The following is a 17,547-nucleotide window of genomic DNA, read 5'->3' as shown; positions in this document are numbered from 1 at the left end:
TGGCCAGCGTATCTGAGAATGGTACGGTAGGTGTTGGTGTTAAAAGTGATATAGGAGATGCTGGTGCGGAGAATGTGGAAGGAGCAGAGAACAATAAAGACGGTGAAGTCAAAGATAACAGTGTTGCAGCTGAGGGCGACAGTCCGGGGCCAGTACAAGTGAAAACAAATTAGTGAATTCAAAGCTTTACAAAGAAAAGAAGATTTTAGAGACTCGAGAGTGTTCTATGTGTGGTCACAAAACACGGGGGTTGGCAGCATTAACCAGACATATGAAACGTGCTCATCAAATCATAAGAAAACCACCCAAATTTAAGTGTGATAGATGTGATTTTGATGCTGCCAAACGGGTTGTGTTTGCTAAACACATGTTGCTTCATGATGTCATAATGTGTTTTAAATGTCCATTTGTTTGTACGACACAGGAGGCACTAGAGGAACACGTCACGGAGGAGCATAAAAACAAGGGTGACCTTAAGTTGTGTCGGCTGTGTTCGCGATATATACGATGTCCCGAAGGGGGGAGGACACTCTGGAGAAACACATGGAGGAGTGCAAGGGTAAAGTGCCGCTTGTTTGTAAGGAGTGCAGCAAAGAGTTTAAGTATGAATCAGGACTCAAGGTTCACATAAGTACACATTTCCCTGATCAACCCAAACTTTATACGTGTGAACTGTGTAGCTACCAGTCCAATTACAAGGCGAACTTACACAAACATATCCAGAACATTCACCAGGAGCGGCAGAAGACAATCAAATGTCGGGAATGTGATAAGATGTTTTATAAAGAGGAGCACATGAAGCGCCACTTACGTCTTCACGCTGAAAGTAGGCCGTTCCAGTGCGAGAAATGTGAGAAAGCATTCAAGACAGTGAATGCGATGAGGTGTCACATGGAAAGCCACAACACTGGAAGGCCATTTAAGTGTGACATTGATGGCTGCAGTAAGACTTTCCGTACAGCCAAATTCCTCAAAAACCATGCTGAGGAGTTGCACCAGCTTGGGGAGAAGAAGTATCACTGCTCGGCCGAGGGGTGCAGTTTCTCATTCTTCAAGAAAAGTCATCTGAAGCGCCATGAAATCACACATACAGGTTAGTCAGACAAGGAGAAGTGTGTTAAACTGTTGACACTTTGTTTCTCCGTGGGGTAAACTGCCAACTGTTTGCTCTCGGTGTTTACTGTGGTCAAATGGCAGGCTGGTTAAGTCTAGGTTTTACGCGGTAATATGCAATCTATTGTTCACTCTTGCAGGCATTAACATGGTGAGGAAGGTCACAAGTAATATCTGAGAGCCTTTTTGGATTGAAAGTAGGGATTGATATTAGATTGAATCAAAACAGAACTGACATGTTAACAGGATAAATGCAAAATCGGCTTTTTTTTGCCACAGCATTTTCTGTGCATCTTAACTGAGTATCTTTTTCACGGGACTCCTAGATATACAGAACAAGACAAGACCAAAACCCCCGACGATTGGTACATGATTGTGAACACACTTGTTGAGAGTATAACACAGGTATTTTGAAGGGGTGGGTTTGTAGAAACTAATTCTGTATTGTGGCTTTGGATGAAACTGGTATTGGTGATGACTACTTTTGACAGGGTGAAAAACAAATACTGCTGACATCTGTTTTGTAATCGGGTAAATTAGGTGGTTGATTTTGAATATTACTGGTCTTGTATGTACAGGAAATGCATAATCGACATACTGATATCATGACGTACAGGAAATGCATAATCGACATACTGATATCATGACGTACAGGAAATGCATAATCGACATACTGATATCATGGACGCATTATGAAAACGCATACAGGAAATGCATAATCGACATACTGGTATAATGTGGTACAGGAAATGCATAATCGACATACTGATATCATGACGTGGTACAGGAAATGCATAATCGACATACTGGTATCATGACGTGGTACAGGAAATGCATAATCGACATACTGATATCATGACGAAATGCAGGAAATGACATAATGATATCATGGCGATACAGGAAATGCATAATCGACATACATAATCGACATACTGATATCATGACGTACAGGAAATGCATAATCGACATACTGATATGACGTACAGGAAATGCATAATCGACATACTGGTATCATGACGTACAGGAATTGCATAATCGACATACTGGTATCATGACGTGGTACAGGAAATGCATAATCGACATACTGATATCATGACGTACAGGAAATGCATAATCGACATACTGGTATCATGGTGTGGTGCAGGAAATGCATAATCGGCATACTGGTATCATGACAGGAAATGCATAATCGACATACTGATATTCTGACGTGGTACAGAAAGTGCATAATCGGCATACTGGTATCATGACGTGGTACAGGAAATGTATAATAGGCATACTGATATCATGACGTGGTACAGGCATACTAGTATCCTGACACAAATCATCGACACACTAGAATCCTAAATGGTTCAGGAAATGTATAAAAAAACTGTATTTTCTCATTTATCTCTACAATTTATGTAGTTCATATGTGAAAGTGTGCAATATCTGTTAAACTAAGTTCGGCCTAACTACAGTCTCAGTGGTAGAGAGATTGGAAACGGAGAAAAAGGACTTTACTGAGGGGAAATTAGTGCAGAAATGAGCAATGCGTTTTTTTTCGAAGTCCAAAAAGACTTATTTGGAACAGACCATGACTTTATGCAAATTAGTGTGCGACGATATTGTATTACAAAGGACACTTTTTAAATTCCCAATTTGAAATTAGACGTAGATTCATTATAAACGATAGCTGATGTAAAAAATAATAACATTTATGCCGAAACTATTAAGGATGTAGCTACCATGCAGTCTCACTGTCACTATAAAAAGAAACAGATAGGAGGGGTCGCCTCAAAAGCAAAACCTGGGGTCGGGCTTGGGGATAGAGATATCAGCTAAGATGAGATAATCCTTTAGGGCAATTATGCTGGGGAGGTACACGGCACGCCAAAACAATTTACAAATAATATCCAGTCCTTTCGATCTTTGGGTGGTCATGCCACCTATATACTAGGGTATGTTTTCGGGTATCATACTCTTACATATCTCAACATAAACTTTATGAAAGAAAGACACGTAAGATGTTAATCAGTAGATGAGACATAGTCAACACACATGAAAAAGCACAAAATATCTTTGAGATGACCCTTTGTGCCTGTGGGCAGCACGTGCATTTCATGCCAGGTGAGTCGACGGTCTGTCGGCATACCTGGCTGAGCGACCTAATTGCCATCTATAGTCTGATCTATTGTTTTCAGCAGCTATTCGTATTTTTTCTAAGTTTTCCCCGATTTTACGAGTAAACATGCTTTTCTGGATATCGTATTACGCATCCCACTGAACGCCCAGTTAGGCCGAAGTGGGTTATTTCGACATATGCTATTTGCAATTGTGTAAATTTTAGGGATACAGAGTAAGAGCCTAAAAACAGTTTTTTTCTATTTCCGACAGTACTATAGTCATGTAAATGCAGTGCCTGATGCGAAACCAGTTAATGCTGAGTGTGGTAATATTTAATCATTCATAGATTTTATGATTGACTGAACATCCAACTTGAATAATGCATATCAAATGACATTGTAAACAAAATTGGATTAGGTTACTTTACAATAGATGACTCGATCATTTGATGATGTAGACGATAGGGATGTCACATTACAGGTGCCTAATGATACGATACGTATCTCGATACTGAGGCTTGAGATGTATCGCGATACTGCATTTCTGCCATTTTGTGTTACAAGCTGCCATTACCTGTGTCATCAGTCCCCAAATACCTGCTTGCAGTTATCAAAATCAGGTTGTTTATAGTTGGAGATTACTAGGACAACTGACCATCAACCAAGTACACATCAACCACATTCATGGAATTAAATCATTTTTGTGGTTCTGTGTATGAACATTTCAAGAGCCAGATGTGATGAGCTCACTGTTTTATGATTTGTCCGGTTTGTATTTGACAAAACAAGATATAAACTTTCTTCTGTTTCCACTCTAGTAAATATTCAATGAAATGTCACGAAACAAACAGTTAATAAGTCACTTTACCTTGCAGGGTGCCATGTGAATGAACTCTTTGACAAACATTTAACCAAATCTTTGAAGGGCATTTAGAACTGGAATGCATAAGATAACATTTAACCAATAAAGTAAAAGCATAACTTGATCTTACATTTTCTTTAGAAAGTAACACGGTACAAATAATTGTAACAACTCTCAACTAACTTTACGACTTATCAAAACAACAAGTTGAAATAGCTTGCCAAAGTTTTACATGTTGCCTTACATAGCCAATAACTAACATACGTAACATACAATAAAGACTTTGAAAGACTCAATGAAGATGGACTATGATCATCAAAGTTTGTCCTCAGGTTTACAATATCCCCTTGTTATGAAGTTCAGAATTAAACTTGGCATATGCACCCAAAGTACTCTGTCCCGATACAGACCTCTTACAGGCTTTTATTGCTTCTGGGGTCAAGTCATTGTTTTGCCTTAACTTGAGGAGAGTGATGACGGTCCAATGCAGGTTCAAGTTGGTTGCATTGCCCGTATATGAAATATTGGCATTGTATATCACACATACTGTTTTTTATGGTAAACTTTGTGCACCCCAGCTTCATAGTAAACTTAAATTATTTTCCAGTAGGAGACTTTCCCAGGCGGGTTCCCTAACTCGCGTTTAGCAAAATGCAGGGCACAACTTAGCATGAAAGCGGTTCAATGTTTCTGATTGTCTGTGATCGCAAACATAGTTTAGCCTTATCCAATTGTATTTGGCGTATTCATTGTATTTGAATATTTTATTCATAAATGTAAAACTAGCAAGAATTGTTATCAGGGTGGCCCAGTATTCATAATAGGTTTCATTTCTGCAAGGATACTCCCTCATTATGTTTTTCGGGCACACTGCTCTGTGACAGCCATTGTTCTGAGCTAAGTTTTGAAATTTTACATTTCATGAAGAAGTTGATGTTTGCATCTTGCAGTCATTTCCACAAGCATCAAAGTTGTTATGGTCAGTAAAGTCAACTTGTACAAGTCCATATAGTACTTAGATTAACATCTGATAAAAAGTGGCGGTGGTGGGGTAGCCTAGTGGTTAAAGCATCCGCTCGTCACGCCGAAGACCCAGGTTCGATTCCCCACATGGGTACAATGTGTGAAACCCATTTCTGGTGTCCACCTGTCGTTATGTTGCTGGAATATTGCTAAAAGCGGTGTAAAACCATACTCACTCACTCACTCACTCACTGATAAAAAGTTGGGGCCAGTAGACTTTTTGGAAGAGACTTGTTTTGTTGTTTTAGCAACTAGCTTCTCTAGCAGTAGAGGAAGTGGTTTGGCAGCACGATTCCTCCACGCCTAGGGTGTTGCAGATCTCACAGGCCATCTTCACCAATATTGATTACCTCAGGATCTTCACACCTGGCTTGTGACAGGTTTCAGTTGACTGCCCTCCACTGCACCTGGTGTTGGGCTTGGGATTTGCTGATGGGAATTAGCCAATCACATTGATGCATTTTTTTACCTGAATGACATTGTCTCCACCAAAGTTGTATTGATTTTGCTCCATAGGATGATGAGAAGGATTTGTTTTTTAAACAGGAATCAATTGAGTTTAGAATTAGCTCCATTCACAGTCATTTCAACAAACCTGGCCAGGTAATAAGTTAAATCAGTATTTGTGCAGCTAATGCAACAATTGCATGTCACTGGTGAAATGAGAAAAACACATTTAGTAAGACGGAATGGAACCAGTTGCAATTGTTTGATTAACAGTATATCTGAAGCATGGGAGCAATTACAGGCAGACCTCACCTGCAGCCACCAAACCTGTGGATCAATACGGGCATGATTCATGTTGCAAGTAATGATGTGTTTGTTGTGGAAGATATCAGTCACAGCTTGTGGTTGCCGGCAGGTGAGGGGGGCTGGCTGACTTCATTAACATACACATTTGGCCATGGAGATCGGGAATTCTCAAGTGCAGCTCAAGTAGAATTGCATTTTTTTGGTATATCAATGTTGTCTTGTTTGAATTGGAATCAAAAGGATAGAGACAAGTATGATGTGATTAATTATGGAGGATGGTTATTGTGTATTGATTTATAGAGAAGGATTGTTAAGTAGGGGTTATGAAGTAGCAGCTGGTTTTGTTATGTAGGGATTATTAATTTGAAAAATGTTATGTAGGATTATATAATGGAAGATTGTTATCATGTAAGGATTATATCCGGGATGATTGTTATCTTATAGTGATTACATGATTAAAGATTTGTATGTGAGATTATATGATGGAACGTTGTTTAATGTAGGGATTATGTGATGAAGATTATCATTTGTGGATTATAGGAAGAATTTATCATGAAATAAGGTTATGTAGCGAATGTGTAATTCACTGAAGGGTTGTGTCAATATGGTACGATGTAGGGGATTATATAGTTATATAAAGGAAGATTGTCATGCAGGGAATATATAGTGGAAGGTACCTATCTTGTGGGGCATAAATATCAGAAGATGCTTGTCTTGTAGAGAATATATTATGGGAGATTATTATCATTTGTTATCATTTAGGGAATATGTAATTTAAAATTGTTATCTGTAGAGAATATGTAATGGGAGATTGTTAATGTTGTGTTGGAAATGTATATATTTGAAGATTGTTATCTTCTGGGAAAATATAGTATGAGATTAGTATTTACTGTAATAGGAGGTTGTTATCATTTCGTGAATATACATGTTTGAAGAATGCTATCTGTAGGGAAAGTATGATAGGAAATTGTTATGTGGTAAACATTAAATTGGCGATTGTCATCATTAAGAGTGAGTGAGTTTAGTTTACCCCAATATTTCATCAACATCACGACAGGGGACACCAGAAATGGCCTTTACACACTACCCATGTGGGGAATCGAACCCGGGTGGGGAATCGAACCCGGGTCAGCGTGAGGAGCGAACGCTTTAACCACTAGGCTACCTCACCGCCCCTTCTTCATTAAGAATATATAATGAAAAATTGTTAAGTAATGAATTTGTAATGGGGAGATTGCTATGTAGGGAATATGTAATGGTAGAATTGTAACCATGGGAAATATATTATGGAAGATTGTCATCATGTGAGGATTGTATCTACTGAGGCCAGCCACTAATAAGTTTAAGTTTAAGTCTGGGTTCCGTTCCACATATGGGAACACATCGCTCCCTGGCTTCTTCGGCTAAAGCCACTGTCTTTCAGGACAGACACAGAGCTTCTTTTTTCATCAGCTGTATTTAGACATTCCACTTTCTACCAATCCATGCCACGTGATGGAGGACCTTGATATATTTGCATGAGTGCTGGTGCCCCTAAATATGAAATGGCATATCCCATTATGTTTGATTACTGTTAGGAGTGGGACAGCTTAATGAGGCAAACACAGCCACAGTAATTAAATTGGAGTGATAGAGACTGCTTCTGTAACGCTTGGAATAAACCGCTTAATCCTGGGGTGAGCTGACGAATCAGGAGTGGCCAAGCTGCAGACACACCAATATACTGCTGGAATCAATAAATGATTGTTGGTTGGCATCTCTCTTACAGTTGAGAATTTGCATCCGCCTGCTGAGTATTGAGTCGGGGAAGCTCAACTAGCCACAGTCAAAGGCAGCCCATGTTCCCTGGTTCTACTTGGTCCTAATTATTGGCAGAGGTGGAGAGAGGCAATTGATGCACTCACAAATGGAACAACGCTTTTTCTCCACTATCTTCCTCCATATCTCAGACTGTTTGTTATAAGTGAATCAGGGTTGAAGGGATGGATTGTGGGCTTTGGTTGGTGGTTACTGGTGTATATTGGGTGGTGGTACAGTGGGATGGGGTGGGGTCAGACAGGCTTGTTAGCACGATCATAGAAATCCTAGGTTAAAGTCAGGGTTTGGGTCTGGATCATCTTACAGAAATTGTAGGCTTCACAGGGCATACTGCTGGATGATCCAAGAATTGGTAGACTTCAGGTAGGAACAGGGTCTGGGTAACCCTAGAAATGGAAAGCTTCACAGGGTTTGGGGCTGGGTAACCCTAGAAATGGAAGGCTTCACACAAGGTTGGGGCTTGATAACCCTAGAAATGGAAGGCTTCACACAAGTTTGGGGCTTGATAACCTTAGAAATGGAAGGCTTCACAGGGTGTGGGGCTGGGTAACCCTAGAAATGGAAGGCTTCACAGGGTTTGGGGCTGGGTATCCTTAGAAATGGAAGGCTTCACAGGGTTTGGGGCTGGGTAACCCTAGAAATGGAAGGCTTCACAGGGTTTGGGGTTGTTGGGTACTATGTAAGGGATGCACGATGGTGGTGCCTTGACCAGTTTCAGCAGCCTACAATTTTGATATTGAAAGTCAAAAACAGGAATCAAGAAAGATGAAAAACACATTTTGATGAATAACCCATACATTATATAATTCTATCTAGTCCTTGGCATGTTTTTCAGCTCACGTCTGTTGTATGTGAAATATCGACATTGTCTTGTTAACTGTCCAAACTAAAGTAAGCCGTCTGCTCAGCTTGCTCTGTATACAACACTGGAAAGACAGGTCAACTGAACATGTAGCGGAAGAAAAATCAATATCAAAATTGCAAAATAAGTCATTTTTGGCTGGAGGATTAATAATTTGGTCTGCCTAATAGTGTTTTAAGCACAAAGGCTTAAAATCTGTACCATAATGTGAAATTAATTTGAGTGTATTTTCCTTCTTTCTTGCTCTCCGACCTCCAAAATGCATCAAAACCTTAGAATTATTGTTCTAAGATTGATTTTCATCCTTGTACAAATTAAATATGATTATGGTGAGATGGGAATGGTCCATCTGTTTCTGTGCCTGTTGCTGCACCGGAGTAGTGGGTCATGGGGATGCTGGTTGTATTCAGTTAGCGTCAGTGTAAACAGTAGAATTAGCTTGCGTCTTGCAGTCTGGTTATTACTTGTCATTAGTTTTGCTACTGCAAAGCAACTGGACTCTGCACCTTGAACCACTCAACTGTACCCACGAGAGATGTATCTTGAGGAAAGTCACCTTGTATGCAGAACATGGTCAAAATACATTGGAAGTTTTCAGTTCACATTAAAAAACAGTTCTCAGTATGTGAAAGTTGTAATGGCGTTCAGAAACAAACCGTCAACATATCAATAAATTGTTTGTTTTTTGTGTCAATTTAAAAACATTTTTATGTGATACCTATAAATAATTATTTATGGTATTTGTTTTAGAACAGTCCACATTCTACAATTGATTGTACAAGACTTTTACATGATAGAAGTGTTAAAATCAATATTCTGTTTTCGTTTCCAAATGAATCCGACTTTTGTATTGTGATTAAGGGAAACACATGTCTTTCTGTTTCATGCTCTGACTGTCAGTTCACAAATCATGGATTCAGTTGTCAAAAAAGGCTTTGATTTCTGGAAAAAATATCATATTGCAGAACTTTGTGAAGGATTCCTGAAGAATGGTTGCAGAATTTATCAGAATTTATTGCTGAATTTGTATATTTGTTTGTCCATGCAGTTCAGGCGGGATGGATATATTAGGCCAAATAAAAAAAAATGTTGTGGTTCAAATTACACCTCTTTAAACTTTAGGACAGGTAGGTAGGCAGGTAGGATCATTTTTTTCACCTCCTGCTACAGTCTGTTTGCAGTGAAAACGTACCGATGAATTTCACTTTAAACAAAAAAAGTAAATCAAATAAAGTGAAATTAAGATTGCAAATCCTCTTAATTTTACCTTGCCAACTCAACATTTAAATCTCAGAATTTTTATTCATATTAGGATAAAAGTTGTTTAACAAACGATCATTGATTCAAATCGCTATTATTGGTTTGTATTACAAGGGGGTAAGCATAGTAGTTGGACAGTGACACAAATGCACGTGAGGTTCGTGATGAGCTTTAACTTAGACTAACCCTACTTGTTCTCGGTGTTTCATCTAGTGTGCATACCCCCATGTAATACATACCAATAATAGCGGTTTGAAACTATGATCGTTTGTTAAACAACTTTTATCCTAAGATGAATAAAATTCTCTTAAATGTTCAATTGGCAAGGTCAAATTTATGAGGATTCACAATCTTAATTTCACTTTATTCGATTTACTTTTTTGTTTAAAGTGAAATTCATCGGTATGTTTTCACTGCAAACAGACTATACTGTAAATCATGAAATCAATGCGTCACAAAATTAATGCAAGCTCAGGAATCTGTTGATGATAAAATGTGACAACCTGAATATTTGTTGTTCTTTTTCGTTTCACACTTGTTATTTACCAAATAACCTGAGCTTGTGATGCAATGAATAGAAATGAGCAGATGATGTTTTGAGTACGCTGCCTTGTTTGATCACGCGATTGCTTGCTACTACTTGTCTTATGACAACATGTATAACGTAATCTGACTTCAAAGACTTCTAGGTTCGAGAATGTCCGGTCTGGCTGATGTGCTTGAGTGACTTTAGACAATGACCAGTGGTTGTAACCAGTGATAATTACATGTGGTTTGAGATACCTGTAATGAGGAAGTGACCTGTATTGGTGTAATGTGTAGTGTCAACAGATTTACGTTTTCTGTCTTTTATTAAGTTATTAAAAGTAGTCATGGTCGGACTGAAATGCACCATCATTATAGTGCGAGAAGAGTACAGACACATTTTGCGCATTAATAAAATGCTCGCAATAATGTCATGATTTACAGAAATGGTAGATGAATCATGGGACTCGAAATCTTTCGGTTTGACAGTAGGGTTAGACAAGGACTTTCCCTCCTAATTTAGAACACTGCCAGTTGTTTTATCTTAATAACATGACTTGCTGAAATTTGACGACACATATTTCTGCTATTTCACCTGGCAAAATAGCATCTGCATGCGTGTTAAGATCCTTTTGGGGCCTCCATGAAATGAGTCAAAACAAGACATTTAAATCTAAGAGTTTGAAATAGACAGATAAACACATTTATTCAATAAAGAGGCCTTGGGCCCATGATACATACTTTCTTTGTGACAACAAGTGATACCTAAGTGAAAATAAAGGAGCTGAGTAGGCACAGGTATGAAAATGTGTAATACAATGTTATATAAACAACAAAATACTTATATAAATTGTTGGTTTTAAATGGCGAGCCTTACTGTGTACCAATGGTAAGTGAAGGGCTAAGTGCTTTGGGTCAGTAGTGTTGGAAATAACTATCACCGTAATCAGGGTCATGCAGTAGCACTTTGATGTAGTCGGTTCAGCTGAATTACTCTTTACTATGAAACTATTTGACCGTAAAATTTCAATATTTCACCTCCAGACAACTGCCATTTGCCACTGCTACTATTGATTAAGAAGCTACCAAAACCTTTCTTCCTAAATGTCCCTACTTGATTTAAAAAGTATTTGTATTTCTAAAACCGACTCTGACTGTTGTGTGTTTCAGGAGAGAGGAACTATCACTGTACGTGGCCAGACTGTGGCAAGTCCTTCCGGCACTCCGACAACTTGAAGGTGCATCAAAGGCAGCATACCAATGAGAAACCCATCAAATGTACTATGTGCAGCTTCTCCTGTCGACAGAGGAACTCTTTACAGTGGCATATCAAGAGGCACCACACACAAAAGCCAGGAGAAGATTCGGAACAGCCACGTGAGACCCCTGTTTCTGGGAGTAGTGAAAACAGCAGTGAGCCCAAAGTGAATGGTGTGTCTCCTCCTACAGCCCCTGATGCTGCTGCTACTGGTTCTGCTGCTGCTGCTGCTGTTACTGATGCTGCTGCTGCTGCAGATACAACAGCTGTAACAGCTACAACAAGTGAACAGTCTACCAGTGCAAAGCCTGATAAGGGTATTGATCTGTATGACTTCAATGATGATGATTCTGGTGATGACCTCCCAGTTGTATTCCGTAGGGACAAGCCAAGAGTTCATACCCTCACACGAGAAGCTCTTGATCAGCTTCATGAAGCTGCCAAACTTGAGCCTAAACACAATCCTCTGCCGGAGTGGGTGAAATCTAATGGAGATGCACCAAAGGAGGAAACAGAAAAAGATGAGGAAGAAAAAGAGAAAGAGAAAGATAAGGAGCCTGTAAAGACACTTCCTAAAAAGAAGAAGAAGAAAGTTGTGGCTAGCAAAAAGGTTTCTCCGAAATCTGTTAAAAAGGTGAAGTCACCTAAAGCAACAAAGGCATTGAAATCAACCAAGTCATCCACTCCTCCCAAATCTCCTAAAGCAACAGCAGCTCCAAAGACTCCAAAGTCACCCAAATCACCCAAGTCTCAGGGAATGAAGAAGAAAGTGTGTCCAGAAGTAGCCAAGAAGAAGACACCAGTGTCAAAAAAGAAAGTATCTCCACAAACCAAGAAGGCAGCAAAGAAGAAGTCTCCTTCTAAGAAGAAGGAAACAAAGCCTAAGGGTAAAACATCTGTGAAGAAAACAAAGACTAAGAAGGCAGCTGCTGTTGATGAAGATAAATCCAAGGAACAGGTGGAAGAGAAGGAAGCAAGTGTTGAGAAAGAGAAGGAACCTGAAGCTGAACCACAGCCGGAAGCTGAACCTGAAGCTGAAGTAGAAATCCCAGTTGAACCCCAGGTTGTTCCAGAACCTCAGCCTCCATCTCCACAGACTCTTCATAAACCACAAAGTCCAGAGAGTGATGACAGTTCCCCAAGTCCACATAGCCCCCACAGTGACCGCAGTGTGTGTAGTCCACTCCTCAGTGACAATGAGAGTGAGGGTCAGCCTCAGCCTCTGCCGGTTGAACAAGAGGAACGAGAACAGGAACAGATTGAGGAGAAGCAGGAGAACTTAGAGGAAGCCTACCAGGAACTTGAAGTTCCTACTGTCCTTGAAGTGCCCAAAGAAGAGGCCATGTCTCCTGGACAAGCACAGCAAGAGGCAATTGATAGATCTCTTGAGGAAAATCCTATTATTGATGATTCCACTATGAAAGATCTGAACTCTCAGCAGGATATGAGGCAGTACTCACCAGCATTGGTTGAGGAACCTGAGGAAAAGACTGAAGAACAGCAAGGAGATGATGAAGAACAGAGAGTCTCCTCTGATGATGAAGTCCCCAATGATATTCTCCTAACTCCACCTCGAGCACCTGCTCCTCCTCCACCTCAGAGCCCATCAGAGGAGGAAGAGGAGGTGGAGGAAGTGATGCAGCCTGTGCAATCTCCTCTCCCTGCTCCTGTCTCTGTTCCTGTTCCTATCCAAGAACCACTCTCTCATCCAGAACCTATGTCCAACCAACCCATGTCCAATCAACCTTTGTCCCAAGTGTCCCAAGATCAGCAGCAACCGTTGCCTAGTGTGGAACCTCCTAAAGATGATGCTCAGCCACCACCACCACCACCACCTCCTCCTCAACCAAGTGCTCAATTCCCTCATCAGGCCCATGCACCTGAGTGTGACAAGGATTACCTGGGGCAGTATCTCCAGGACCTCAATGTACCTGGCAACACTCCAAGAGAAGCTGTTCCAGAAGAGCCTAACCGTCTCCAGAGGCTAGAAGAACTGGCAGAGAAGCCTCATGAGGACAGTCGAGATATCCCAAGAGCAGCATCTGTGGCCAGTAATGTAATCACTCACACAAGTATGCAACCATTTCATGATATGTCCCATAAACGCATGGAAATCTTGGCCTGTGATCGTTCTCAGGAACAACACTTCCAGAGGGACACAGCATCTGCGCTTCCACGACTGCCAGACCCTGCCCCATTTGAAACATTTAATCCACTCAATTCAATTCATAGTGTATCTAGAGAGAATAATTTCTTGCGTCAGAATGAAAATATCTTTTCTGCACAAACCACAGGTAGCAGTTTCATGAGGCTTGGGGAGAGTGAGGCAATGAGGCAGAGAATGACCACACCTTTCTTGCCTCAAAATGATAGAACTGCTATTTCACGTCTCCCAGACACAGCACTGAGACCAACTAACCCAGCTCTTCTTCGCCGACCAACAACCATGCCAAGTACGGACATGTTTCCCACCACTGCCATGCCTCAGACCATGCAGAGGAACCCCTTCACAAACACATGGTCGGGGCAGGAGGTACGGCCTCCTCACTGGCCACAGGCTCCATACTTGCAGCGCACAATAGATAGACAGCCGAACACCACACCTGCAACGCTCTTTGCCAAAGACAACTACCTCGCCAGTCGCGACTTTATGTTTGACCCCTCTAGGACAATGACAGAGCGTAATATGTTTGCCAGCCTCTCATCTCCGCAGCCCCAGAGAGAACTGGCCCCAGAGACGTTTCCACTTGAATTGAGTTATTTCGGAAGTCATCCGTACTCAGGAACTGCTACATTAGACTATAGTAGGCCACCATGTGGAACTGCCACTAAAACTTTCGACGAGCGTTATCGTCAGACTGCTGGTACAGCCATGAGTGACTTCCGAGGTTTGCCCCAAACTTCTTCCACTGATGTGTTCAGTGGCATTGGTGTAAATAGCAGTTTCAATTTAGACAAATATATGTATCCCAGAGACCCTGTGTATCATCCGCAACATGTTGGTGACAATACTAATAGTGCTTTCCTGACGCATAGTACACCCACTCAACATTCTGTGTTTGATAGGGAATATCCCCATCGTAGCCTTTACCCTCATCAAAACGCCCCGTATCCATTTCTAGAAGAGAGGCAGTACTCGACGGCAGCCAAACTGACTCATTCAGCGGGCCCAACGGTCAACCAAGACCGGGACTTTATGGCCCGACCCAACACTGCGGAGAGTCAGATGCCCCCAGACCCATACCGATGTGGGGTGCTCTATAATGTCATGAATAGATATTCATTTGAATAGACGAGTGTTTGTTAAGTTTTGTTTATGTGTCTCATTGCCTCTCATATATATCAAGTTCAAACTGTTTTACTGTGCACCCTTCACTGAAGATGATGTCTGACTAACTGAGTGATAGTTTGTTGGCTTGTTCAGAATACCTTTTAGAGTATTTCATCATAAATGAATTATCTGATGTTACAATTGTTTGGTTACATTCAAGAAATATTTTTCTCTGGTATTGCAGGTTTTAAATGAGCTCAGAAAGATTTATGCAAATTAATTTTGAAAAATTCCTCCTTTTTGTACATTTGGGAGATTTTCTGCATTTTAGCACTGATAGAGTGTGTTAAGAAGCACATATTTTGTTGCCAAAGGCTATGATCTTCAGTGAAGGTTGTATCAGGATACTTGTTTGTATTCAAGGATCACACTTGAAAGTTTAATTGTTTAAATTTTTATTACTTAAAGTGTTGCAAATTACAGAAGAAAAGTGAAAGGTGGTTAATGCTTAATACTATGTACATTACATGCATAGATTCTTCGGATTTGTTTCTATGTACGGTCATTTCAGAAGTAACTGAGCATGCATGGGTGTCTGCTACCATACAAAATTATTTAAATTAGGTGGGTCGGCATTTCTTTTTTTTTGAAATCTACCTATGTACTTAAATGAATTGATACTTGTCGGCACGTACGATCAACATCCAGATATTCATGACAACAGGTTTATGGTCCAGATCCTGATATTATCTGTGGTATATGTTTGTTTACTGGTCACAACAGTTCAGTGAAGCCTACAGCAGGTGCCCCTCTGGTACACAGTATGGTTCACTGACACTTGATTCAGAGAAACATTTCAATATTAAACGTGTGACCGTGTTAAGGGGAGACCACCCTGACCCGTGTCGGTTTGTTCCAGCAATCCAAGGAGTGGAAGTGTCATTATTCATACATTAATGTTAAATGAACATGTATGCTCTCTTACTTCAAATTGACCTGTACTTTATACATAACTTATTTCACAAATGTTATGGAAATGTACTTAATAGTTGCAGTAAAGCTGTAATTTCAGATCTGGTCTAAAGGTTTTTGAAATAAGTTAATTATTTGTGAAGTGATTTGTTTGCTTTGAGAATGGAGAAAATATTTCAAAGTCTCAGCATAGGTGCAGTGTAGGCAAGATCATCTTGTGAAAATACTTAAACTGTTTCCTTTGTGAACCGTGATGTCCTGAGAGCAAGATCTGAGTGCTGTCATAGTAAACACCTGTATTGTGTTAACACAAATTATAACAGATAGGATGAGTTTGATGGAATACAGATGTTGGCTTGCCTCCCTCCACGTCCATAGCTGCTGATCCTGTTGGCAGCAGTGATGTGAAGCTGATAATGAATCAGTAGTGTAAAGCCTCTTTTCAAGGGTATGCCACTTTTTGCATTTATCCCCATTTTTCTGAAATGTTAGATTTTAAGATATTGTTTTAAAATATGATATGTGACTTTGTGTGCTGGCATTTAGGTGCCTGACTCTGAGGATGTGGGTTCGAATCCCGTACTCAACCCAACAAAAGTACTAGAATCTGTACTTTACTAAGAAAGTGTAATCCCAAATATAACATATGTTACATTGTTATAATTCATTTTAGATCAAAGTCAGTAGTAAAATGATGACACTGACACGTCCTGTTACATTATTAAGAGATCTATTAAACATTTTTATATGCATTGTTTGCCATTAAGACAGTACCAAGTCTAAAGAGTCTCTTTAAATTGTATTTGGTTTTTAACAGTCAACTGATAATAATCCACAGTATATACAGTATAGAAAAATCTACTGAAACAGATTTTGACAAATTGGGTGTAACACAGTAGACTTTGTCTCTGTCTACATCAAATATGTCCAGTTTGCTACAGGTGTTTACTGTGATGGTATCCCAGGTGTTGTCGGAGTAGACTCCTAGCCTGAACTGGTACTTAGGTTCACTCACTAATCTTAGTCCTAGCACATGCAGACACAATCAAATGAGTCGTTGATACAGATTCAGTGTTCATCAGTAGCATTATTTGCATGTTTATGTCAAGAACAAAATATTGATTTACCTTCGTCCGTCTCATTTTGTACAAGAACAAATCGTTTGACCTAGTTTGGTATGTGATTCAAACATTTTACCATATTCGACATATTTAGTGACATTTACCGTGGGCAGTGATGAAATAGACGTGTGACTATGATAATTTGTTTGTTAATGGTAAGTAGATTGTTAACAATGATTAATGACATGCTGGTTGAGAACTGATAATCTGCTTCATTGTCTGAGTGAGGAGTCTCTCCACACTGAAAACTACTGCTTCTTTTACCCTTTAGGACTGACAGTGCAGTAAGTTTGTGAAGGTGTGTACCATTTGATGCACTTACATGTTTGCAATTTTATGAGTGCTTCCAGCTACTGCTGCCATTGCACTGAAGTGCTTCTGTACATTTCAAGCACAATGCAGAGGCCAATTCCAGATTGTCAGGGTGGGAGTTCAGGGAGGTTTGGTTGGGGATGGAATAGTTTGAACAAGTTGTTGCAGGTTTTTCGGGGATGTGCTGTTTGGGATGGGGGGTAGATAAGTTGAGGATGGGATAGCCGAGGAAGTTGTGGGCTTTTTAAGGGATGGGATGGTTTGGGGATGTGATAGTAGGGGAAGTTGTGGG

The 17,547-nt window shown here is 40.2% G+C and overlaps 1 protein-coding gene across 1 annotated transcript; it reads left to right on the top strand.

Annotated features, from left to right (window-relative positions):
- The first annotated feature begins 360 nt into the window (after nt 1–360).
- On the top strand, nt 361–17,542 carry LOC124252984 (RE1-silencing transcription factor-like). The gene is made up of 2 exons (XM_046686697.1): nt 361–1,093; nt 11,492–17,542. Exons 1-2 carry the CDS (start codon nt 508–510, stop codon nt 14,869–14,871), a joined length of 3,966 nt encoding a protein of 1,321 aa, XP_046542653.1. The 5' UTR covers nt 361–507; the 3' UTR covers nt 14,872–17,542.
- The last annotated feature ends 5 nt before the right edge of the window (nt 17,543–17,547 follow it).

Source organism: Haliotis rubra, unplaced genomic scaffold (assembly GCF_003918875.1).
Source record: "Haliotis rubra isolate DU_JTF1 unplaced genomic scaffold, ASM391887v1 Scf53, whole genome shotgun sequence".
NCBI classification, from domain to species: Eukaryota; Metazoa; Mollusca; class Gastropoda; order Lepetellida; family Haliotidae; genus Haliotis; species Haliotis rubra.
This window is presented reverse-complemented; position numbering and strand designations above follow the sequence as displayed.